This window comes from Pan paniscus, chromosome 11, assembly GCF_029289425.2.
Source record: "Pan paniscus chromosome 11, NHGRI_mPanPan1-v2.0_pri, whole genome shotgun sequence".
Taxonomy (NCBI): domain Eukaryota; kingdom Metazoa; phylum Chordata; class Mammalia; order Primates; family Hominidae; genus Pan; species Pan paniscus.
This window is the reverse complement of record NC_073260.2, coordinates 68,413,528-68,439,011: the sequence shown is the minus strand read 5'-3', so window position 1 is coordinate 68,439,011 and position 25,484 is coordinate 68,413,528. Positions and strand designations below refer to the sequence as shown.

The following is a 25,484-nucleotide window of genomic DNA, read 5'->3' as shown; positions in this document are numbered from 1 at the left end:
TTCTCAAAATACAAGAGATAAAAAATGAACCTCTAAAATGCAAGGTGTACAATCACATGCACAAGAACATAGAATTTTTAACAACTTAAAAAACATACAATAATGATACTGTTTCCCCTTAAATATTTATGAATATAAAATTATGATGATAATTGTAGGGTGGTGGGGAAGGGTTGGGGGAAGAGGTCAGGATCGAGGATGGGAGAAAACAATGACCTCAACTCATCAAATATGACAAAGTGTGACCAATTCTAATGGCATTTAGACAAGGCTATTATTTTATATTTTGTCAACGTCAAAAGAGAGAGAGAAAGGAAGGCCTCTTCCATATATAATTTTTTATTTCCTTCTTCCCTTTCAGCCACCCTCTGGAATTAAGTACACACTTATTTATACATACACATATACATGTACATACATATCTGTATACATATATACACACATGCATACATATATGTATACATATCTATGTATTTACATATATGTGTATAATTTCAACTTTTATTTTAGGTTCAGTGGGTGCACGTCCAAGTCTGTTACATGCGTATACTGCATGATGCTGAGGTTTGGGGTACAACTGATCCTGTCACCGAGGTGTGAGCATGATACCTAATAGTTTTTCAACCCTTTCCATCTCCTCCTTTAGTAGTTTCCCCTCTAGTTGTCCCCAGTTTCTGTTATTGCCACCTTTATGTCCATTTGTACCCAATGTTTAGCTCCCACTTAAAAGTGAGAACATGTGCTATGTGGTTTTCTGTTCCCATGTTAATTAGCTTAGGATAATGGCCTCCAGCTGCATCCATGTGGCTGCAAAGGACATGATTTCACTCTTTGTTATGGCTGTGTGAGCACACACTTCTGAACACAACTGTTGAAACTGAGTGGTCTTAATGGCTCACCTGGGGGGTCCTCTTGGTATCTGGGTTCCTTGTTGGTCTCTGGGACAACTGTGCCTGCAATATCCCCTGTGGACTTAAAGGGAGTGGGTGTCGCACCCATCCTGGACAATCTGCTCGGCGTGTCCTCTCTGGAACTGAATCACATGTCATATGTTAATGTCTCAAGAGATAACAGTTTCATAAATACATATGTGTGTACATTCACAATGACATGTACAAGAGAATATTCATGTCATCTTACCTTGGCCTTTCCTTCAGCTTCTCACTTGAGGAATGATAATCATAATCAGAATACTGATGACGTCTCTCCTCTGGAGAAAACGATCGGTTTGACTCTATTTCTGAAATATCTAGTTTCAAAAATAAGAAAAGACTTTTAAATAAAATATTTAAAATATTCTCCTACCCAGAGAAATTGCACTATTCTCTGGGTAGGAAACACGGGAAATGGAAACGAGGTAGGCAGGAAATGTGCTATTAGTCTAATAGTCCTCCCCTGGAGAAAAACTTGCTCGTTTTAAGGGAAAGGCATTAATTAATAAAGGGGAAGGCAAATTTAGAATTGTGTATTTCTCTTTTGTCTCATTTTCCATCAAAGCTGCTACAGAAGAGTCAAAATTCTATTATTGGATCATAGATGTATACACTAATTCTTCCCAAGCAGCCCAATGCTTCTCAAACTTTAAGGTGCATACAAATTTTGTTAGGATGCAGTCGTTGTGGGGCAGTTGAGGGGAGACTGAGATTCTGCAATTCTATCCAGTTACCTGATTATGCAGTAGCAGGGGTTGGGGGATGAGGACTACATACTGAGTAGCAAGGAAATAAACTGCAAACCCCCTAACATGCTGGCATTATTTCTCATGCTCCTTTTGTTTTCCTGCACTGCACCCGTAACAGTGATCAACAACTTCTGATACACTGGAAAGTGAATTAAGTTTTAAGGTTTTACAAAGAAATTCCTTTAAAAAAAATCAACAAAAGTCTGCTTTACAACTTCGTAACTTAATATTTTCTAAACTTCTCTGCATAAAAGCAACAGTAGATGGTTCAGTAGAATATACTGTGATTAACTATTTTTATTGGCAATTTTTACAAGGTTAAAATGTTATCCTATGTATAATTCATATTCAAATAATGAATATAGCTCTTTAAAAGGGAAGAGGTGATGCAGACTGCTAACTAATGAATGCCACAATATTAGCCATTTTGATTCTTTTTGAGCATCTACTTGTTTTAGCTATCCTCCAAATTGTCTTCTCTATTAGAGATATTAATAGCCACTTTTAAAGAATGAGCAATTAAGGCTGGGCCTGGTGGCTCACGCCTGTAATCCCAGCACTTTGGGAGGACAAGACGGGCAGATCACGAGGTCAGGAGTTCAAGAGCAGCCTGGCCAACATGGTGAAACCCCGTCTCTACTAAAAACACAAAAATTAGCCAGGTGTGGTGGCAGGTGCCCATAATCCCAGCTACTCAGGAGGCTGAGGCAGAAGGATCACTTGAACCTCGGAGGCAGAGGTTGCAGTGAGCCAAGATTGTACCACTGCACTCCAGCTTGGGCAACAGAGGGAGACTCTGTCTCAAAAAAAAACAATAAGCAATTAGCAAATATATAAATGATATGGTTAGTTCTTTGAACCACTCAAACACACATTTTTTTACTGACAAGTTTTGCTTTCAATTGCCTAATTGATAGTTCTCTGAGAGTTCGCAAATGCACCAGAATTTTGTATTGGAAACCTAATTTCAATAGGCACTTTAATAAGCAAATAACAACCAACCAGTGACCTTTGGGGATTAAGGTTTCAAGGGGTCTTTCCTTAGAAATTTAACTTCCAGCTGGATAGCTACACTAAATAAAAGAATGGGGAAGCAACAGCCTTCCTTACTTCCAGCTAAGCTCACAGCCTCCTCTTCCTTTACCTTCTATTTCTGAGTCACTGTCATTTAATGACGGGATGTTGATGAGGGTCTGCTGGCTGTCTCTCAACACCACTAGCTGTAGTTTTCCTCTTGACTTTTCTATCAATTTTCGAGCATCCGTTAAAGACATGTTCTCAGTTACAGTCCCATTGATCTGTGTTTATAAAGAATGGTAATGTTAAATGCAATAAAATTATTCACAGTAGAAAATTCATATTTTCCCCTTCTAAAAATGTAAAGGCTTTGCTCAGATATTCAAACAGATATTGGCTTTAGGATGACTCAATAAAAATGAATTGTCATTTAAATTAAATATAATCCTGCATGCCTGGATCCCAAATACAGGTGTAAATTACTCTGCTAATTTATTTAACTTCCAAGCTCAAGACAACGGTTTGGTTTACTACTGGAACGTGTTTCCTGACTGGAGAGGTTTACAAGACCTATTAAATATTCAGCATTCATATACCACCAACTTTCCTTCTCATCTTTCCTTAGTTTAGGGAATAGGGATCTAAACTTTAAACAGGAAAGAAGAAAATATTCATGGAGTTTTTTTGTTTTTGTTTTCGAAACTGACATTAAACTGTTACGACCCTCGATGTCTGGTTTTTCTGATAAAAATCGTCTCATTATGCTGCTCTTGCCACCTCTGTCTTACCACTGACTCTCACTGGATCTAAGTCTCACTGTGTTGGTGCTGAATGTGGACATGCAGGCTATGAACGGCAGTATGCACACTACCGTTCTCTGCCCCCATCTACCCACCTTGAGAATTATGTCTCCTTCGTGAAGGTTGCCATCTTTAGTTGCCAGACCCGTTCGGGTCATTTCCTTTACGAAGATCTGACTCCCAAGCCGGAGACCATACTCTAGGAGACAAACACATAAACATACACGTATGTTATCAATTTGTTCAAAAAACTTAGTCTGGTTTATAGGACGATTTTAAAATATGTATTAAAAAGTTAATTTTGTATATGGGAAATTCTGTAAGATGACTGGCCTGAACTCTTCAAAAAAGTCAATGCCATAAAAAACAAAAAAGGTAGAGAAACTGTTCCAGATTAAAAGATACATAAAAACCACATGCAATGCATGAACTACCATAGGTCCCTGATCCAGTGGAGGGTGGGGGAAGAATGAGTTACATCATTTGGAGCAATCTGAAAATGAACTATAATATATGAAAGGGATATTAACGTTAATCTTCTTAAGTGTTATAATGGTATTATGGTGACTGATGTAGGAGAATGTTCTTATCTTTGGAAGATACCTCTGAAATATTTATGGGTAAAGGTGAGTTGCCTGCAACTTACTTAAATAGTACCAAAAAACCCACTGAGAGAGGTAACAGGAAGGGTGATGGAGTAGAAGGAAAGAAAAAAAACGGAGGAGGAAAAAGAAAGTGTGGCAAAATGTTAACAATTGGTAAAACTAGATGAAGGTTATATGTTTATTTGCTATAAAATTAACATTTTTCTTTTTCTTTCTTTTTTTGAGACAGAATCTTGCTTTGTCACCCAGGCTGGAGTGCAGGGGCATGATCTCAGCTCACTGCAACCTCTGCCTCCCAGGTTCAAGTGATTCTCCTGCCTCAGCCTCCCAAGTAGCTGGATTACAGGTGCCCACCGCCATGCCCAGCTAATTGTTGTATTTTAGTAGAGACAGGGTTTCACCATGTAGGCCAGGCTAGTCTCGAACTCCTGACCTCAGGTGATCCACCCGCCTCGGCCTCCCAAAGTGCTAGGATTACAGGTGTGAGCCACTGCACCTGGCCAAATTAACACTTTTCAGATAAAATGTTGGGGAGAAAAAAAACAATTCAGCACACCTTAATAGGCATGTTCTGCTGACAATGAGGCTGTCTACAGGAAGGCACTGCAAAAAATCTAGCATTTTAGATTACATGAAGCTTGGCATTGAAAGGAATTCAGTGGGTGAAAAAAAGGGTTAAAGAAGTCAGGCAAAGTAATTAAAAAAGCATTCAACTAAAACCAGCATAGCTTTGGGAGTTTATGGACTCTGAATTGCTATCAAAAGCAAAAACATTGTAATTACTAAGTATGCATATTTTTAAATACTTTCAATGCTACTTAGACTATTCTGGTTTTACTTAATAAACTTGTAAAAATACATTATTTTAAGAATAAATGTTCACATTTTAGGAAACTACCACAACAGAGCAGGTTTTAAAACAGGCACAAAATTTTTTATTATTGTTCAAACTAAAAATCTTATAATTACAAAACAAATTAACTTTCCACAATTCAGGAAAGGTATGAAGTCAATTTTAAAATAAGTTTTAAATGATTTACGGTAAACTTGTCAGCCAGATCTTACCACAAAGATTAGAAGTGCTGTGGCTCATGCCCTAGTCCTTTAGGAAGCTGATAGTCAAGAATGGAATAAGGGAAGGGCAAAGCTACTTTCATGGATGGCGAGCCCCTAGTGGTCAAACAGCCTCACAGCCCAGAACAGAAGGCTGAGTGAGACAAGCTTGAGTGATAACATCTCTCTGGCATTTTTCAACAATTCCTCAATCCTCTTAAAAAATGCACTCATTGGCCAAGCGTGGTGGCTCACGCCTGTAATCCCAGCACTTTGGGAGGCTGAGGTGGGCGGATCATGAGGTCAGGAGATCGAGACCATCCTGGCTAACACGGTGAAACCCTGTCTCTACTTAAAATACAAAAAATTAGCCGGGCATGGTGGCGGGCGCCTACAGTCCCAGCTACTTGGGAGGCTGAGGCAGGAGAATGGCGTGAACCCGGGAGGTGGAGCTTGCAGTGAGCCGAGATCGCACCACTGCACTCCACCCTGGGCGACAGAGCGAGACTCCGTCTCAAAAAAAAACAACAACAAAAAAAAACAAAACAGAAACGAAGCCTCCTAACACACAGGGTTCTTGTGAGGACTATGTAAAAGAATATTCAACATAGCCCCTTGCATAGCGCAGAAACTCAACAATGATTAGGCGGAGTACTGTCCTCCACTGTGGTTTTCCACTTGAGATGCAGCAAGGCCACTAGGAGAGCTTATTAACACAGACACTCTGAGGGCCCACCCCATGGTTTCTATTTTTTTTTTTTTTCAAGATGGAGTCTCGCTCTGTCACCCAGGCTGGAGTGCAGTGACATGATCTCTGCTACTGCAACCTCTGCCCCTCGGGGTTCAAGCTATTCTCTTGCCTCAGCCTCCAGAGAAGTGGGGATTACAGGCACCCACCACCACGCCCAGATAATTTTTGCATTTTTAGTAGAGATGGGGTTTCATCATGTTGGCCAGACTGGTCTCCAACTCCTGACCTCAAGTCATCCGCCCAACTCGGCCTCCCGTAGTGCTGGGATTACAGGTGTGAGCCACTGCACCCGGCTCCACCCCATGGTTTCTGATCCGGTGGGACTGGGTTGGGCCTGAGAGTCCGCATTTCTAAGGGGTGCCCAGGTGATGTACTGCTTTGAGAACCACTGGTTTCCTAGTTTAAAGCCAAAATTCTGAAGCCTGGCTCTTCCAATGATGACACAACTTTGTGTATGTCAATGAACCTTTTGTGCCTCAGTTTCCTTGTCTATAAAATGGAGACACAAGAGTCCTCCCTCATGAGGTAGTTCTGAGGATTAAACGAACTAATTGGTGTTAGGTATTTAGGTCAATGCTGGGTACAATGCTAGTTAAGTGCAATTAAGAGATAGCTCGGCCAGATGCGGTGGCTCGCACCTGTAATCCCAGCACTTTGGGAGGCCAAGGTGGGCAGATCACCTGAGGTCAGGAGTTTGAGACCAGCCTGGCCAACCTGTCTCTACTGAAAATACAAAAATTAGCCAGGCGTGGTGGCAGGCACCTATAATCCCACCTACTTTGGAGACTGAGGCAGGAGAATCACTTGAACCCAGGAGGCAGAGGTTGCAGTGAGCCGAGATCATGCCACTGCACTCTCCAGCCAGGGTGACACAGTGAGACTCTGTCTCAAAAAAAAAAAACAAAAAAAAAGTTAGCTGGCCAGGTGCAGTGGCTCATGCCTATAATCCCAGCACTTTGGGAGGCTGCGGTGGGCAGATCACCTGAGGTCAGAAGTTCAAGACCAGCCTGGCCAACACGGTGAAACCCCGTCTCTACTAAAAATAAAAAAATCAGCCAGGCATGGTGGTGCGCGCCTGTGATCCCAGCTACTAGGGAGGCTGAGGCAGGAAAACTGCTTGAACCTGGGAGGCGGAGGTTGCAGTGAGCCCAGATTACGCCACTGCACTCCAGCCTGGGCAACAGAACAAGACTCAAGACTCCGTCTCAAAAAAAAAAAAAAGTAGCTATTCCTGGCCAGGCGTGGTGGCTCATGCCTGTAATCCCAGCACTGTGAGAGATTCAGGTGGACGGATCACCTCAAATCAGGAGTTCAAGTCCAGCCTGGCCAACATGTTGAAACCTGTCTCCACTAAAAATACAAAATTAGCTGGGCGTGGTGGCGGGTGCCTGTAGACCCAGCTACTCAGGAGACTGAGGCAGGAGAATCGCTTGAACCCGGGAGGTGGAGGTTGCAGTGAGCCGAGATCACGCCACTTCCCTCCAGCCTGGATGACAGCAACACTTTCGGGGGAAAAAAAAATTAAGAAAAAAAAGGTTATTCATATCACAACAGTGCTTTTCTTCCTACATCAAGCATGCCTACCTTCGTTCGCTCTGCTTTTCATCAGAAGGACCCCGATGGGCCCCGGCCGCCCCCTAGGCTCGGGGCTGGGGCTCCGTGAGTGCGGGTCCTCGCGGCTGCGGCTTCGGGGTCCCCGAGAGCGGGCATCGTGGCGGGCCCCACGCCTGTACTCCGGGCTGTAGGCCCGCTCGTAGTCTGGGTCGTAGGTCTGGTGATAGTCCTGGTCAATGCTCCGGCCACGGCTGCGGTCACGGTCCCGGTCCCGGGATGGCCCAAAGTCGTGGTCCAGGCCCCGCTCCAGGCTCCGGCCACGGCTGCGGTCTCGGGTGCGCGCATGGTCTTGGTCCAGGCCCCGCTCCAGGCTCCGGCCACGGCTCCGGTCTCGGCTGAGGTCCCGCTCCCGACTCCGGGCCCGCTCATGGGGACGTCCCCTTTCCGGGCTGTCCTCCCAGCTGCGGCTGCGCCCCCCATGGCTGCTCAGCCGGCTCCTCTCGCTGTAGCCACTCCGGAAACTTCTGCCATCAAACTCGTCCATCACCTCAAAAGCCCGGTCATCCTGATCCAGGGGAGGGCTGGCCTGAAGTGGGGCCACCTGGACCTTCCGGGGCCTCTTGACCACCTGTTGTCAAAACAAACTCAGTGTCGACGCAGGACAATCACAACTCAATGTGGAGAAGGCAGTGGTTAAGAGCCCTGGTTCTGGTTTCAGGAAAACCGTATCCCTGCCGACTCACTAAGGTTCAGGTTCCTCATCCGGAAACGGACAATAAAAATCTCACAGGGTTAGAATAGGACAATGACGGTGAAGCTCTGAGTACAGGGCCTTGAATTAAGGTAATAATAAAATAGTACCTCCAAAATCTGCTTCTACTCAAGTTTGAAAAGTCTCAGAGGCCCAAATCACTAAGTTATAAAACTCAAAAAACAAAAATCCAGAAAGCATGACATTCTATACATAGCTGCCAAGGGGGCAAAGGCGGATAAAGAGAAGTTGATTGATGGGTACAAATATATGGTCTGATAGAAGAAATAAGACCTAATGTTAGATCGGTAGGGTGACTACAGCTTACAGGAATCTACTGTACATTCCAAAATAGCTGGAAGAGAATAATCTGAACGTTTCCACCATAAAGAAAAGACAATTATTTAAGGTGATGGATATTCCAAATACACTGATTTGAATTTTACAAATCATGTCTACAGCCATACCATCCTGAATGTGCCCAATCTCATCTGAATTTTACAAATCATATTAATGTATTAAATTAATCACACCCTATAACTATGCATTATGCATAAATTTTTAAAATTTTAAGGAAGAAAAGTCAATGCCTTATTTATTTATTATTAAGACAAAGTCTCGCTCTGTTGCCCAGGCTGGACTGTACTCAGCTCACTGCAACCTCCGCCTCCCAGGTTCAAGCGATTCTCGTGCCTCACCCTCCCGATGGCTGGGATTACAGGCGCACACCACCATGCCTGGCTAATTTTTGTATTTTTAGTAGAGACGGGGTTTCACCATGTTGGCCAGGCTGGTCTCGAACTCCTGACCTCAGGTGATCTGCCTGCCTCCATCTCCCAAAGTGCTGGCGTGAACCACTGAACCTGGCCCAATGCCATTTTTAAAGTGGGGGGTGGGGTAGAGGGGCAAGGGAAAGAGGAACCCTTCTAGATTAAAAGGAACTAAAGAGATAATGATTAAATGCAATGAGTGAACTTTGGATCCTGGATAGGGAAGAAAACACATATCAAAGACATTTTGAGAGCTGCGTATGGTGGCTCACACCTGTAATCCCTAGCACCTTGGGAGGCTGAGGTGGAAGGATCGCTTGAACCCAGGAGATCAAGATCAGCCTGGGAAACACAACAAGATCCCATCTCTAAAAATGAAAAAGACATGTTGAGATATGGACTGGATTTTAGATAATACTGTAAAATTATTACTTTTCTTAGATCGGATAATAGTATTATATAGATGAATGTCCTCATTCATAGGAAATGCATGTGAAGTAAGTAGAAATGAACTGTCATGTCTGTAACTTTCCTTCGCATGGTTGGCCAGAAAGACATGAGTGTTTATATACATACAGAGACCAAGTAAAGATGGCAGAATAGTAATATTTTAGAAGATAAATGTTTATTACACTGATCTTTCAACTTTCCTTTTTCTTTGAAATCGTCATAATATAAAGTTGAAAAACATTAAATACCATATATGTGGCCGGGTGAGGTGGCTCACGCCTGTAATCCCAGCACTTTGGGAGGCCAAGGCTGGCGGATCACCTGAAGTTGGGAGTTCGGGACCAGCCTGACCAACATGGTGAAACCCCGTCTCTACCAAAAATACAAAATTAGACAGGTGTGGTGGTGCATGCCTGTAATCCCAGCTACTCGGGAGGCTGAGGCACGAGAATCACTTGAACCCAGGAGGCGGAGATTGTGGTGAGCCAAGATCGTGCCACTGCACTCCAGCCTGGGCAACAAGAGCAAAACTCTGTCTCAAAAAAAAAAAAAAATACACACACACACACAACCATATATGTGGGTATATGCCTACTAGCATTGCCCCTAAGCACACTTTATTACCATTCTCACTGTGTGTGCCTACCTGCCCCACTGGAGTGAACACATCTTGCAACATAGATTGGCCCCAGGGCCTAATGGCATCCAGCTCACAGTTGATTCTCAGCCAGTGAATGAATGAAGGAATAGATGAATGAAGATTATAGACAGTCTTCTAATGAAACTCTTAGTCTATGAAGGTATAATATACCTTGCCTGGGCCTTTACAAGTGAGTTTTTGAGCTGAAAGTTTTTTTCTAAATTAATACTATTTTACCAGTATTCTGAATCTAGCTAATTCTCTTAGGGAATAATTGCCTAACTTGGTTCCTAAGGCAAACTAACTCAGATCAGAGAATCACTGGCCTCAGGAGAAGACACAAGGAAAAGTAGGAAGATAACTTACACATATCTTCACACCCCTCCAAAAGTACTGAGGATCCAAGAACAGCGGTCCCTAGGTTATGTAATTCTGTCAAATGCTTAAAAGCAAGGGGTAATTTTCTTCTGGGCAAAAAACCAAAATGCTATTAAGGCAAGCTGAAAGCAAACCCAGTACTTACAATAGCAGCGACCTTCCCACTTTTTCTGAGCTGCTGAACTGCAAACGAATGAAGCACATCCTCCATGGGGGTGCCATTGACCATGACCACTCTGTCATTTTCTCTGTAAACAAGAAATAAAAATGGGTCATGAAAAACTCCCATCTATTCATTGTAAATTATTTATTTAGGAACAAATAGAAGCAGCAAATAGACCTGAAAGGCTTTCTAAAGAGCTCAGTGTCTAGTGGCGCCCAAGGCCCAGTCAACTTGGCCTGAGATCTTCCAAAGAAAGGAACTGGGGGCCATACAGCTCAATTCTGAGTGTCTAAATGGAAATCATCTGGGAAGAGAGAGGCCTGATCTCCCCAAACCACAGCATCACACCAGGAGGTACTTGATGACGGTGAGGTCTGGACACAAAAGGAATTTCTCTATCAGTCCCCTATTGCCTGAGGTGCACGGTGGACTTCAGAAAAGTCTAAAAACACTCCTTCCAAGTAGGTGTATATCCATTTGTGCTTTTGTGCAGGAAAAGGGCTTGCCTTGGATTCTTAAGAAATTTTGAGATCACAGAATCCTATTGCTCCAGTTCATCCCAAATATTACTTTAAAATTTTGCATTTCTCCATATGAAAGACTACTAACTTTGATAAAACTATAGAGACTTTCTTAATTATAATTTTATTTTTTAAGAGGCATGGTTTCCCTCTCTCACCCAGGAAGGACTGCAGTAGTGTGACTGATGATAGCTCACCGCAACCTCAACTTCCCGAGCTCAAAGGATTCTCTCACCTTAGCCTCCCAAGTAGCTGGGACCCGAGTAGGTACATGCCATCCCAACAGGGTCTCACTATGTTGCCCAGGCTGATCTTGAACACCTGGCCTCAAGCGTTCCTGCCACCTCAGCCTCCCAAAGTGCAGGATTATAGGCGTGAGCCACTGTGCTTAGTCCACAGAGGCTTTAAACACCAACAAAACCTAAACTTTTGAGCTATTTATCCAATGCAGCCATACAGTTAACTTTAGACTTCGTCCTGAGAAGTTATCCTGTGGGAATCAGGCATGTATCACGTAAAATGGTGTTACCAGCTGGGTATGGTGGCTCATGCCTGTAATCCCAGCACTTTGGGAGGCCAAGGTGGGCAGGTCAGGAGTTTGACACCAGCCTAGCCAACATGGCGAAAACCCGTCTCTACTAAAAATACAAAAATTAGCTGGGAGTGGTGGCAGGCACCTGTAATCCCAGCTACTCAGGTGGCTGAGGCAGAAGAGAATTGCTTGAACTCGGAAGGTGATGGTTGCAGTGAGCTGAGATTGCACCACTGCAATCCAGACTGGGTGACAGAGCAAGACTCTGTCTGGAAAAAAAAAAAAAAAGAAAAGAAAAGAAAAGAAAAACTTTATTAAAAATTAAAATAAAATGGTGTTACTTCTTCAGGTCAGAAAGCTGGCAGTTGGAAAACTTGCGGTTTTCCTATAGTAAATTGTCCCAACTTCCACATCACTCTTACAAATAAGAAAATCAATAAACCAAAGTCTCCTCATTAAATTCTTAAAGAATATAAATTAAAACAAACATAAACAGTGTTGGTTAAGCATCAGGGTTGAGAAGCATGCCAATTTAAAACTCCATGTTCAGAAATGATTCCTAAACCTAGGAGGGATGTTTGGAACTATCGTCTTACGGAAACAACTGCCCTCCTCGCTCCAAAGCTGGGGTGTTCCCAAGGTTTGGGCATTATTCAAACATGGTGTGTTATGGCTTCCATTCCAGCTTGAAGACTTTTCAAATATTATATAAAAGTTTGTTATTTTTTTCTTTTTTTTAAATAAAGTGGACACCAACCAAAATACCCCGTCTAGGGCCAACCAGTAGGGCTGGTAGGGGCTGCGGGGCGAGGGAGGACACTCACTGGAGCAGCCCATCAGCAGGCCCACCCGGGAGCACATCAGAAATGACAATTGACGTTTCTCCATTTTCAAAGTGGGGGTTGTCTCTGCCTCCGGACACTGCAATTCCAAATCCTCTTTTGGAATCCTGTACATCAGAGAGGAGAAATATTAAAAATCCTTCAATAAGTGGCTTTCAGGATTTATTACAAGCACTCAATAAAATAAAGGTCAAATCAATAACCAGAGACTGTTCAGGAACAGATGGGCTTACAGAAACAAATGAGAAACAAAACAAAGCATAGTCATTGTCAGCTGACAGGTTTATAAAGGGAAATTCCTTATCTGAAAGAAACAGCCTGTAGAGGCTGGAAAAGATTGATAGTGCAGACTGGAGTTATCACTAGAAGCTGGCCGGGATAGGAAACAATGTCTTCAGTCCAAATAGGGAAGTACTGTTTGAAGCACCAGTTGTACCTCTTTGCATCATGCTGGCCCGAGCTGGAACAACTTCAGTAAAAACTGAACCTGTACTAAAACTGTATTTTTTAATTTTCAGATTTCCTTACTGTATTTGTTTTTTAAGAGACAGAGTTTTGATCTGTTGCTAGGCTGGAGTGCAGCGGTGTGATCACTACTCACTACAGCCTCAAATTTCTGGGCTCAAATGAGCCTCCTGCCTCAACCTCCCAAAGCACTGGGATTACAACAGACAGCCATTGTGCCTGGCCTGTACTGTAAATATTTTTAATTCTTCTGTATATTGTGATGTTTTGACATATTAAAAAAAAAAAACCTTCTGCCTAGGCTCATGGCTCATGTCTATAATCCCAGCACTTTGGGAGGCCAATGCAGGCAGATTGCTTGAGTCCAGCAGCTCAAGACCAGCCTGGACAACATGGCAAAACCCTGTCTTTACTAGAAATACAAAAAATTAGCTGGTCATGGTGGTGCACATCTGTAGTCCCAGACACTTGGGAGGCTGAGGTGGGAGAATCACCTGAGCCTGTGAGGTCAAGGCTGCAACAAGCCAAGGCAGCTTCTGCACTTTAAATTGGGCAAATGGAGAAGTCTCTAAAAAACAAAAAAACCCCACAACTTTCTAGCTGGGCAGGAAAAGACTGCTCTTCCCAGTGCTAGCCAATCCTTTTTAATTTTATTTTTATTTTTATTTTAGATTCAGGAGTACATGTGCAGGTTTGTTATATATGGGTATTGTCTGATGCTGAGGTTTGGGCTTCTAATGATCCTGTCACCCAAGTACCGAACACAGTACCCAAGAAGTAGTTTTTCAAACTTTGCTCCTCTCCCTCCCTCCGTACTTTTGGAGTTCCCAGTGTTTACTGTTCCTATCTTTGTGTCTGTGTGTACCCAATGTTTAGCTCCCACTTCTAAGTGAGAACATGCAGTATTTGGTTTTCTGTTTCAGCATTAATTTGCTTAGGATAATGGCCTCCAGGTACATTCGTGTTGCTGCAAAGGACATATTTCGTTCTTTCTTATGTCTGCCTAAAGTTGTATTTTTAAAGTATACCTTTAACTTCAAAGTAGATGTGTTGGTAGTTTCATTTCAACATACAGTGAAAAAGAAGTAAATGGATTTGTTTGTTTTTTTTTTTTTTTTGAGACGGAGTCTTGCTCTGTTGCCAGGCTGGAGTACAGTGGTGCTGGCTCACTGCAACCCCTCTCTCCTAGGTTCAAGTGATTCTCCTGCCTCAGTCTCCTGAGTAGCTGGGACTACAGGCATGTGCCACCACACCCAGCTAATTCTTGTATTTTTAGTAGAGACAGGGAGGGTTTCACCATGTTGGCCAGGATGGTCTTGATCTCCTGACCTTGTGATCCACCTGTCTCCGCCTCCCAAAGTGTGGGGATTACAGGCGTGAGCTACTGCGCCCGGCCCGTAACTGGATTTTAAAGATAAAATTTGAACATAAAATGTGTGTTGAGATCTCATGAGAAAGCAAAGCACTAAACCCTTTTCTACATGCATGGAAGATCGGAAATAAGATTTATTACATCCATGATCAGTCTAGCAATGCACAATGGTGAGCATAGATAATACATAATCCTAATTCATTTGTGTTTTAAAAAGCTAAGCCTGGGCCAGGTGCGGTGGCTCACACCTGTAATCCCAGCACTTTGGGAGGCCAAGGCGGGTGAATTGCTTGAGTCCAGGAGTTCGAGATCAGCCTGGCCAACATGGCAAAACCCCATCTCTACTAAAAATACAAAAATTAGCCAGGTATGGTGGCACACCCCTGTAATCCCAGCTACTTAGGAGGCTGGAGCAGGAAAATCACTTGAACCTAGGAGGTCAAGGTTGCAGTGAGCTGAGATCATGCAATTACACTCCAGCCTGGGCGACTGAATGAGATTCCATTTCAAAAATATATATATGTATCTAAGCCCAGTTTCATCCAGATAATATGAGTATATTTGACTGTATATTCTTAAATCTGGGTTCGATTATATAAAAATTTACTCCGAGACTAAAAGAAAATCTTCCTTTCCAAGGAAAGTTTCCCACGAGAGGCCCACTATGCTGACTGATTATACACAATTACAAACTCAAAACAGGTTGGGGGTGTTGTCTATTAATCACATGGCTTTGAATTTGGCAGCACCACCAGCCGGCACCTGGTTTTAGACAGAGGCAGCTCCATCCTCTATGCCAAGCCTAAAAAAATCTCTGACCTCTGCCAATTTTGGGTCCACAACTCAAGGAATGCATGAAATGCTCAGGGAAAGGGCAGAGGAGAGTCAGAAAGACGAGGAGAGTTGAAAAATAAGACCTAAGCAGACAAAACCCCTCAAATGAAGAAATTGTGATTACTGATCTGGAAGTCTGGGTACCTGGGCACTGGCCCAGAGACATTTTTTTCTACCTGGATTAATTCAATAACATTAAATTCAGGAATGTCTTTAATTTTCATAGAAGACAAAGCTTGAAGCTCACAGTTCTGAGGGTCAAAGGAAAACTCTTCCTATGAGGAACTTATGGTCCCTCTAGGAGATGTCAGACCTTGGAGGAATTCAGAGCCAGAAGAAACCCTGCAGAAAAACCAGGAAAATCACAGTGATGATGACCGGAAGGCAGCTTGACGGAATAAAAACGTGGAACTGTCTGGGCACGGTGGCTCACGCCTGTAACCCCAGCACTTTGCGGGCCAAGGCGGGTGGATCACCTGAGGTCAGGAGTTCGAGACCAGCCTGACCAACATGGAGAAACCCCGTCTCTATTAAAAATACAAAATTAGCCGGGCGTGGTGATAGGCGCCTGTAATCCCAGCTACTTGGGAGGCTGGGGCAGGAAAATTGGTTGAACCCGGGAGGCGGAGGTTGCGCTGAGCCGAGATTGCACCACTGTACTCCAGCCTGGGCGACAAGAGTGCAATTCCGTCTCAAAAAAAAAAAAAAAAAAAAAAAAATGCAGAACCACGAGTGCAGTTCTCCAGCTCAGCCTCACACAAATGACTTACGGTCTCTTGGATGCTACACTTTTTAAGAGTTATAAGGTATGTATAATATGTCATAATTAAAATTACAGAAGTTGTAAAAAGCTCCCTCCACATCCTTAAACAGTACAGGTCATTTTCATTCTTCCCTTTCTTTTCTCTCTTTCATAACCTGTTCTAGCTGGAGATAAGAGTATACACTAACCTCTGAAATGTTCCATATTAAACAGTCCTTAATCAAAAAATACAATAGCATGCAAATCTTTGTTAACATAGCAATTATTGCCAGTTAGTATCTATAATGCATTATGCACCTCAAGGGAAAAAAAAAGCCAAAACTGTGTGTAGGTGAAAATAAATAAGATCCATGATCCGTAAAATCAAGAACATGACTGTAGAATATATGAAATGTGCAGAACTCACCTTTTGTAGGGTCACAGTATACTGTTCCCATATCAGCTCTTCCATGCCTGGGGCCTGTTTTAAAAGAACAAAACCAATCTGATGAAAATCACAACCTTTTCAATGCTAGAAATAAAATTATCATTCAAAATGCCTCGACATAAAGTCCAGCTCACACTTTCTATACCAAAAAAGAGTTAATATCTGTTCATTATGCTACCTATTTTCAAACACACTCTCCTTCAATGAAATGAAACTAGAAACAATACTTGAAAGGTAAGTGAAATACATAGTGAGAGACAGACCCTAAAAAGAATGGAATGTTAAGTGCTGAGTCCTTTTATTATCACTATTCCAAAACATTATCAGCATAAAACCCCTTTAAAAATATCTAGTTTCAAATAGATTCTTTTTTTTTAAATCATTCTCCCCCTCTTCCTGTCAAAGGTGACCTCGTAGGCAAGTTTTCTGCATGTTTATGTCTAAAAATATCCTTAGCCTTATCATAGGGTATGCCCAATTGGGTGATCTGCGGGATCTTTCGGCTTTTTCTCCATCTGTATCACTGAGTATGAAAGATGAATGTCTTCATAAATGGACCACTGGGACTTCCATCTCTGACAATATTCCAAAGTAGGTATCCAGAAAAAACTAAAACTGGTGGTATCATTTTAAAAATAATAATCCATTAAATGCAGGCTGCCTGTGAGAAAGCTAGAAACGCCAAGAACACTCAGAACCACAGAGATAAGCCAGCACTGAAGCAGGCATTTAGAGGAGGCTGGGGATCCAAACAGGGTGGGAGATCAGGTCTGGGTGGATCTATTAGGGGAAAAAAATACCAGCACACAGATGGAGATGCAGTGACTGTCTCATCCTTGGCTATGGGTGGAGTGGAAATAACTAAAAATAAAACCCTGGAGAATTTCTATCAACAGACCTGTATTCACACAGGTTTGGGCATTCATATTACAGACGTGACCACACCCTGCCAAACACTCATGCCTACTGGGGCTCTGCACTGGCCATACCACCAAGTACACAAAGGCAGATGAGAATCCTCTCCAGAGATCACACTCAAACACAGCCCTCAAAGATTCCCCAGATAGTATGTATCCAAGGAAATGAGCCCACAATTTAAACACGCACATCACCATGAGTGAGAGGTAAAATAAACTGAAGAATCAAAGACTTTAAATATTTGAAATACCAGCCACAGACAAAAATGGAGTATCTATAATATGTGTATATGTTGGTTTTTTGTTTTGTTTTGTTTTGTTTGAGACGGAGTCTCGTTCTGTCACCCAGGCCGGAGTACAGTGGCGTGATCTTCACTCACTGCAACCTCTGCCTCCCAGGTTCAAGCGATTCTCCTGACTCAGTCTCCTGGGTAGCTAGGATTACAGGTGCGCACCACCACGCCTGGCTAATTTTTGTATTTTAGTAGAGATGGGGCTTCACCATGTTGATCAGGCTGGTCTCAAACTCCTGACCTCATGATCCACCTGCTCGGCCTCCCAAAGTGCTGGGATTACAGGCATGAGCCACCAAGCCGCCCGCACTATGTGTTTATGTTTTAAGAAATTAGAAGAGGGCTGGGTGCAGTGGCTCACGTCTGTATTTCCAGCACTCAGGCTGAAGCGAGAGGATCGCTTGAGCCTAGCAGTTCAAGGCCAGCCTGTGCAACATAGTGAGACCCCATCTCTACAAAAAATTTTTAAAGTTAGCCAGGCATGGTGGCACATGCCATAGTCCCAGCTACTCAGGAGGCTGAGGCGGGGTGATCAGTTGAGTGCAGGAGTTTACAACCAACCTGAGCAACATAGTGAGACCCCATCTGTATATTTAATAAGAAGAAAAAAAAAAAAAGAGAACTCAAAATACCTGAAAAAGGCCAGAACGAGAGATCTGTGCTACCAGCAATCCTGGGACTGGGTGGTGAATGGGGCCTGGGGTGCCAGGGACGCAAGCAGCCCAAAAGTGCAAGATTTAGATTAAATGAAGGCCCATCAACACAAGGAAATATGTAAACATTCCAAAAGATTATTATCTAAATTATGTAAAACTCCCCAATTACTTAAAGTCTGTTCACTGTGACGACTGTTCTTCAATTTTAAAAAATAAAAGTGAATTTTCAGGTGAAATTTTTGTATCCTAATCATCTTTGTCCCATTATCTGCTACAACAGTGTCTGGCACACAGAGTAGGCACTCAAAGTTTTTTCTTTTTAATACATCAAGAGATGGATACACTATTCATTCATCATTCAATTAATATAACTGAAGCACTGACTGCTGCTACTTTTTTTTGGGGGGGGGTGGGGGGACGGGGTCTCACTCTGTCACCCAGGCTGGAATGCAGGGGTGTGATCTAGGTTCACTGCAACCTCTGCCTCCTGGGTTCAAGTGATTCGCATACCTCAGCCTCCCGAGTAGCTGGGATTACAGTTGTGCGCCACCACACCCAGCTCATTTTTTTGTATTTTTGGTAGAGACACGGTTTCACCATGTTGGCCAGGCTCATCTCAAACTCCTGACCTCAAATGGTCCGCCTGCCTTAGCCTCCCAAAATGCCGGGATTACAGGTGTGAGACACCGTGCCCAGCCTACAAATTTTCTTAAAGAAAGTTTCTATCGAATTCGTGGCTCTCTGCTTCTTTGATAGCATACGTGAGGTGGGTGGACTAAAAACTCAGGTGCTTATGGTCTGACTTTCTAGATGTGCTCTATAGCCATACCTCTCTGGAATTCTGCATGTGTCTAAAACAGCATTTTCCAATATGTGGCAGCACAATAAATTTTCCAAGATTTTAATGAAGTTGTACATATTTGTTAAAAAGTTTTTTTTTTTTTGAGATGGAGTTTCGCTCTTGTTGCCCAGGCTGGAGTGCAATGGCACGATCTGGGCTCACTGCAACCTCTGCCTCCTGGGTTTTAGCGATTCTCCTGCCTCAGCCTCCCGAGTAGTTGGGATTACAGGCATGCGCCACCGCACCCAGCTAATTTTTGTATTTTTAGTAGAGGCGGGGTTTCGCCATGCTGGTCAGGCTGGTCTCAAACTCCCAACCTTAGATGATCCGCCCGCCTCAGCCTCCCAAAGCGCTGGGATTACAGGTGTGAGCCACCACGCCCGGCCAAAAAGTTTTCTTAAATGGAAACAGAAAGCAGAAACCGGGTCGGGCGTGGTGGTTCACGCCTATAATCCCAACACTTTGGGAGGCCAAGGCAGGTGGATCACTTGGGGCCAGCAGTTCAAGACCAGCCTGGCCAACATGGTGAAACCCTGTCTCTACCAAAAACACAAAAAATTAGCCGGGCGTGGTGGCACATATCTGTAGTCCCAGCTACTTGGGAGGCTGAAGCAAGAGAATCACTTGAACCTGGGAGGTGGAGGTTGCAATGAGCTGAGATTGCGCCACTGCACTCCAGAGCGAGACTCTGTCTCAAAAAAAAAAAAATAAAGAAAGAAAAGAAAAAGAAAGCAGACACTCAACTGAACTCCTGCAGTAAGTCAGAATTGGTTGCCCTTTTCCATTTCCATAGAACACCTTACTAACTCCTTGCCAACTTCAGTTTTAGATGTGGCCTTAGTAAAACTAAGCCACTACCACCCAGAAATGACCTTATGAGCATGCCCACTTCTCCAAGCTCATCTTCTCAATGCCTTCTTGTACCTCAAAGCTGTCAAATTTCAACAAAGTGAATTAATCTAGAAGTTGTGGTAAAATAAATATATTTGCCAACTCTTCTTTGGATATAGTTATAGCCCCATGAATTAAGGGGGAAAAAAATTACATGGCATCCTCCCCACAAAACTTACTTTAAAATTATCAGGAAAAAAAACTAACTGGGACTATGACAATCGTCCCCAAGATTGGGCAATGCTACATACCAAAAAAATGTTGAATATCCCAAGGAACTGTGCTATTATAGAGAATATTATAGAGAATATTTTTATGAGTACATTACTTTTAAAATACATTTCTATTCTGGAATTTAAAACTACAAACTCTTCAAAGTTTTGGATTTAAATTTGTTTATCATTTAGCCAAATAAATGAGTTCCTGCAAAATTTTATTTTTTAAATGTGGCTCAAGTAGAATGAATCTGGCTTTTGAAATTCACAGCCCTTCAATAATGGGATGCTATTATCTTTAAGTGTCCTGTGCTGCCTGCAAGCATAATTTAAATTAAATTTGTCAGAGAGACGATTAATCTCCTACCACTACCACCACCAATCAGACCTTGCTATTAACTTGCCTGGTGCCTGAAACCAATCGGATTGCGAGGCTTCTTCTTACCTATGGTTAACAGGTAATAAAATTAACTATTAGCTACTTAACATAATATTCAAAGAATATATGCTCTGCTAAGCCAAGTGATAAAGAGAAAATCTTAATTGTAAAGGAAGGGAACTAGAGCAAAAATAAATTTTAGTAGCTCTGTTGAGCATTAAAGATACACCATAACTATGTATATTTAGCCTACAGAACTGTGACTTTTTGGGAAGGTCTCACAGAAAACTCTTCACTATGCACTCATTTGTTCATTTATGCAAAAACATTTATTAAGCATCCACCTTCTGCCAAGCAAGTGGTTTGTGGCACTTCAGAGACATCAGTGAATAAAATCGCCGAAGCCCTTGGGCAGCTTACCAACTAACTACAAGTGTACCCAAAGAGCAAACTACTGAGTGTCTTTCCTGCCTCATTTATATAATTTTTCAGAAACACAGAGCGCCCCACATAATCATCCTTATTCCTCAGAACATCAGCTCTAGGAACATCCCTGGGCACAGGCTGCCAGGGTGCAGCAGCTTAGCTGAGAGCTGTGGTCCTGACATTCAAACTAGGCCACCGGGCTCTGGTCCCACCCACCTTGTTCTTGGCTATGCGCAGATCAGACTTGCTAGCAATATCTGACCTCTCTCTGAATGACAGCAGGTAGCTGCTTAGCACCAGGGGGAGCTTTATAGGCAGGCCCATAGAAAGAGCACGCATATATCAGAATTAAAGGTATGCACATTCCACGACCCAGTGATTCCTCTACCCAGGCAGAGGCACCGGGAGAACCGTGTGACTAAATGCACAAGGATACATGTATAAAGTATTCACAGCAGCAATGTTCCCAACAGCCAAAACTTGGAAAATATCCCAGTATCTCTCAAGGGCAGGATGGACAAATTGATACATTATTAAAATACAATGTTTTACTGCAATGAAGACGAACAAACCAGTCACACAGACCACCAAAAAAGGGATGCATCTCAAACATAAAGTTGAGCAAAAAAACACCCCAAAAGGATTTGTAGAGTGTGATACCATTTTTATATAGCTCAAAAAACAATGTTTTACAACAACTTGAATATACTTAACACTACTGAACTGTACATTTACAAATGGTACAGACAGTAAATTTTGGTATGCGTTTTTCACTATAGTAAAAAATTGCCAACAAAATTAATCTATTGTTTAGGGGCGTGTGTGTGTGTACGCACGCATGCAGTGGAAATATAAAGAAAAAGCAAGGAAATGAAAAATATAACATTCAGGATGAGGTGACCTGGGCAGGAGGCAGAGTATGGTGGGAGGTACACAAATTTCCTTCGTGTTTTGTCTTGGTGATGGTCTGCAGATATGTGTAATGGGCTCATGGCATTTGTTTAATTATTATGCTCCATGATTTAGATATTTAATTCTTTTATAGTACCAAACATTTCATAAGTTTAAAAAATAGGGAGATGAGGCCGGGCGCGATGGCTCGCGCCTGTAATCCCAGCACTTTGGGAGGCCGAGGCGGGTGGATCATGAGGTCAGGAGATCAAGACCATCCTGACTAACATGGTTAAACCCCATCTCTACTAAAAATACAAAAAATTAGCCAGGTGTGGTGGCGGGCACCTGTAGTCCCAGCTACTCGGGAGGCTGAGGCAGGAGAATGGCTCGAACCCGGGAGGTGGAGCTTGCAGTGAGCTGAAATCGCGCCACTGCACTCCAGCCTGGGCGACACAGCAAGACTCCGTCTCAAAAAGAAATAAAAAAATAAAATAAATAAATAAATAAAAAATAGGGAGATGAGTGGGTGAACACCAAAATGAATACTGACTCCTGGTGAAGGATCTAATACCAAGAGGTATGAGTATATTTAACAGCAAATTTTTCAATGCAGTTAGAATTTTGCAAAGTGAAGAGGGGATAATAATTTCAACTGGAAGGAGGGCGAGTTGAAGGATGGTACCAGTAATTTGAAAGGGGCAAAGAGGGTAAAGCAAGGCAGGTGCGGTGGGCAGAGTGGGGACGCAGGTTAGGTCTGGGGAGCTGTGGGGGGAGGTGCATGCAGAAAACGTCAAGTCACCTTTTTAATCCAAGTGTCAACATTCTATCCATCAGGAGGATCTTCAATGTGCTTTCATCATCTTTCTTTATCACTTTTACTTTTCATGTAAGTAGTGTTCATGACAACCCCCTTTATATTGTAACAGGTCATTCTTAAGACCTCATGGAAAGTTAAAAGTGAGCTAACTTTTCTACCATAAACAAAAAACTTAATGCATTAACAGTAAGGTTTTTGTGTGACAAAAGAAGAGAAAGGAACTAAGGCAAATAGTTATTTGTTGTGTTTTTTTTAAATCTTTTTATAAAGCTTTTTTCCTTTGAAAAATCTTGGCCAGATAGGTAAAAATCCTATACATTTTACATAAAGAATGTAGAAACATGTTAAAAGCCAACCCCAAAACAGATACCGAAGTGTTCACTGCCCAAAGTCCCCCTGAACAGGCGGCTTTTAGATTCTGTATCCACAGACTGCTGCTGCCCAGTGATGGAGGTCAAAGCTAAAACCAAAGATTAATCGAAAGCTGTCCACATAAGGGACATGCTTCATAAAAGTCTCAAGCCATAAAAGTAAACACTCACATATGTTCAAACTGTAAGAGGAAAAAAGAACATGTGAAAACACTTTTTCTTCTAAGTTAGAAGCCTAGACATAATAAGAATATAGATTTCTGCAGTGTAAGAAAGCAAAAAGTTTTATCCCAAAACAAGAAATTCTCAAACATGAACAAACACAAAAGCCAGTATGTTAAGCTCTACCCAGGAAGCAAAACCATTACAGATTCCTAGCACATGGAAAACAGCAGCCTTTGATCCACAGATCCAGTAAGAGGCTATCAGTTTGACATAGATCTGCTAAAATTAATACAAGTATTTTTAAAAACCCACCAGTGACTGCAACCTACAATCTCACAATTTGTTGCTGAAAGATGCCAGAAGCACAAATCAATCTGAGGATAAAGGACTCACTGTGAGAATGGTTTTGCTTCCCTCCCCTTCCCATGAAGAAAGGTTGGGGAAAACAAGGGGAGAGCTTGCAGAGGGACTCACATGGCCTTTCCATCTCCTCAACTTTTTAACAGCCTGGATCCACATCCTATGCAGGGCTTGAGCAGTCTTCATGGTCTCTGGAGATGCATGGGCCAGGCCACCGCCTACATCCCGGGCTGCTCACCCATTTCCATCACTCCACATGGTTACGTAAGGCGGATACAATAGTGGCCCACATTTCCAGCAAATCCTGTTGTCATCTCACACAGTGACACATCCATACGGCAGGGATGCCAAACGCTTTGAAAAGCACTACTTATGAGCAAAAAAGAAAGCAGTTTGGATTTGCACCACTTCAACAGCTTTCTTTTTCTCCCTCTCTCTCCCTTGCCAGGGAACTAGAGCATCCGAGTAGGTATTTCTTTTAGGCGCATAAAATGATTCAGCATCTAAGTTGACAGTATTGAGTAAATGAGACACTTTAGAGCAACACTATGGAAAAGAACATTTAGAGAAGTATTTATACAGTATAGACCCTCTGATACACACACACACACACACACACACACACACACACGCCAGCTAGAAATAAACTAGCAATGTTTCAGGTCAACTGAATGGCTAATGTTACATAGAAATTAAAAAGCATGAAAAGAAAATGTTTTACGTCCTTGGAGATAACAAGGGGAAGATAAGACTCATTTGGTGCTGCTCAGAGACAACTCAGGGACAGAATGCTTGCTCAGCAAAGTTCCACTGTCTAACCTTTTTGTAAACTTAGCAGATAAAAGAATAACAAAGAGCCCTGCCGTCTGTTCTTTGTCTTTACCACTTGGGGAGAAGGGAGGGGTGGAGAAGCAAATTTTAGGTTTCTGAACATCTAGCAAAGATTTTATGGGATGCCTGGGGCTTGGGAGCTGGGGTTAGGAATTCAGAAGTCTGGTCTTGGGGAGCCTCTGGCCAATTCTTGCTACCATAGTGTATGTTATATGCCAATGGGCTTGGCCAAACAGCGTGCGAATGTAAAGTGTGCCATTTGATTAGAGGCTGACATGTATATAAATCTGGACCATGAGATGGCCACCATCTAGGAAACAAGGAGAAGCAGGGCCAAGAAAGTGATTTTTAAAGTCACAAGATCTGGAGTGAGATCCTTGTCCTGTCACTTAGCTGTGGGGCGTTGGATACACTATACCCTTCTTTATACAGTGGCAATAAAACCATCTACACTTCAGAAGGGCAATGTCGGCAAGAAATGAGGCAATCTCTACAAAGCACTCGTGCTGGTGCTGGACAGGCACTGGGAAATGTGTGTGTCCTTCCCTAAGAGTCTATGAGAGTAAGTTCTCAGTTGAGTTCTTCATGTTATGACAGTTAAATGAGATCAAAAGTGAATAAAAGTTTATGTTTCAAATCCTACACTTTGCCAGGCGCAGTCACTCAGGCCTGTAATCCTAGCACTTTGGGAAGCTGAGATGGGCAGATCGCTTGAGCCCAGAAGTTCAAGACCAGCCTGGCCAACATGGTGAAACCCCATCTCTACTAAAAAATAGAAAAATTAGCTGGGCATGGTGGTGCGCACCTGTAGTCCCAGCTACTTGGGAGGCTGAGGTAAGAGGATCACCTGAGCCCAGGACGCGGAGGTTGCAGTGACCTGAGATCGGGCCACTGCATTCCAGCCTGGGCCCTAGAGCGAGACACTGTCTCAGAAAAAAAAAAAAAAGAAATCCAGGCTGGGCACAGTGGCTCATGCCTATAATCCCAGCACTTTGGGAGGCTGAGGTGGGAGGATCACCTGAGGCCAGGAGTTCAAGACCAGCCTGGCCAACATGTTGA

General features: G+C 42.8%; 1 protein-coding gene across 11 annotated transcripts in view; it reads right to left on the bottom strand.

Annotated features, from left to right (window-relative positions):
• TJP2 (tight junction protein 2) overlaps positions 1-25,484 on the bottom strand; it is a 153,968-nt gene that overhangs the window by 26,139 nt on the left and 102,345 nt on the right. For 8 of the 11 annotated variants that reach the window (XM_008978406.5, XM_008978408.6, XM_008978412.5 and 5 more), the window contains 8 exons: positions 16,349-16,402; positions 12,491-12,615; positions 10,596-10,698; positions 7,492-8,089; positions 3,594-3,697; positions 2,826-2,979; positions 1,141-1,249; positions 900-1,033 (listed from right to left, as the gene is read on the bottom strand). In XM_008978406.5, the coding sequence (XP_008976654.1) occupies positions 900-1,033; positions 1,141-1,249; positions 2,826-2,979; positions 3,594-3,697; positions 7,492-8,089; positions 10,596-10,698; positions 12,491-12,615; positions 16,349-16,402 (1,381 nt within the window). Of the gene's footprint in view, positions 1-899; positions 1,034-1,140; positions 1,250-2,825; positions 2,980-3,593; positions 3,698-7,491; positions 8,090-10,595; positions 10,699-12,490; positions 12,616-16,348; positions 16,403-23,708; positions 24,254-25,484 lie in introns of those variants that run through there. The other 3 variants (XM_008978407.5, XM_003824752.5, XM_034967612.3) reach the window with 3 other exon arrangements.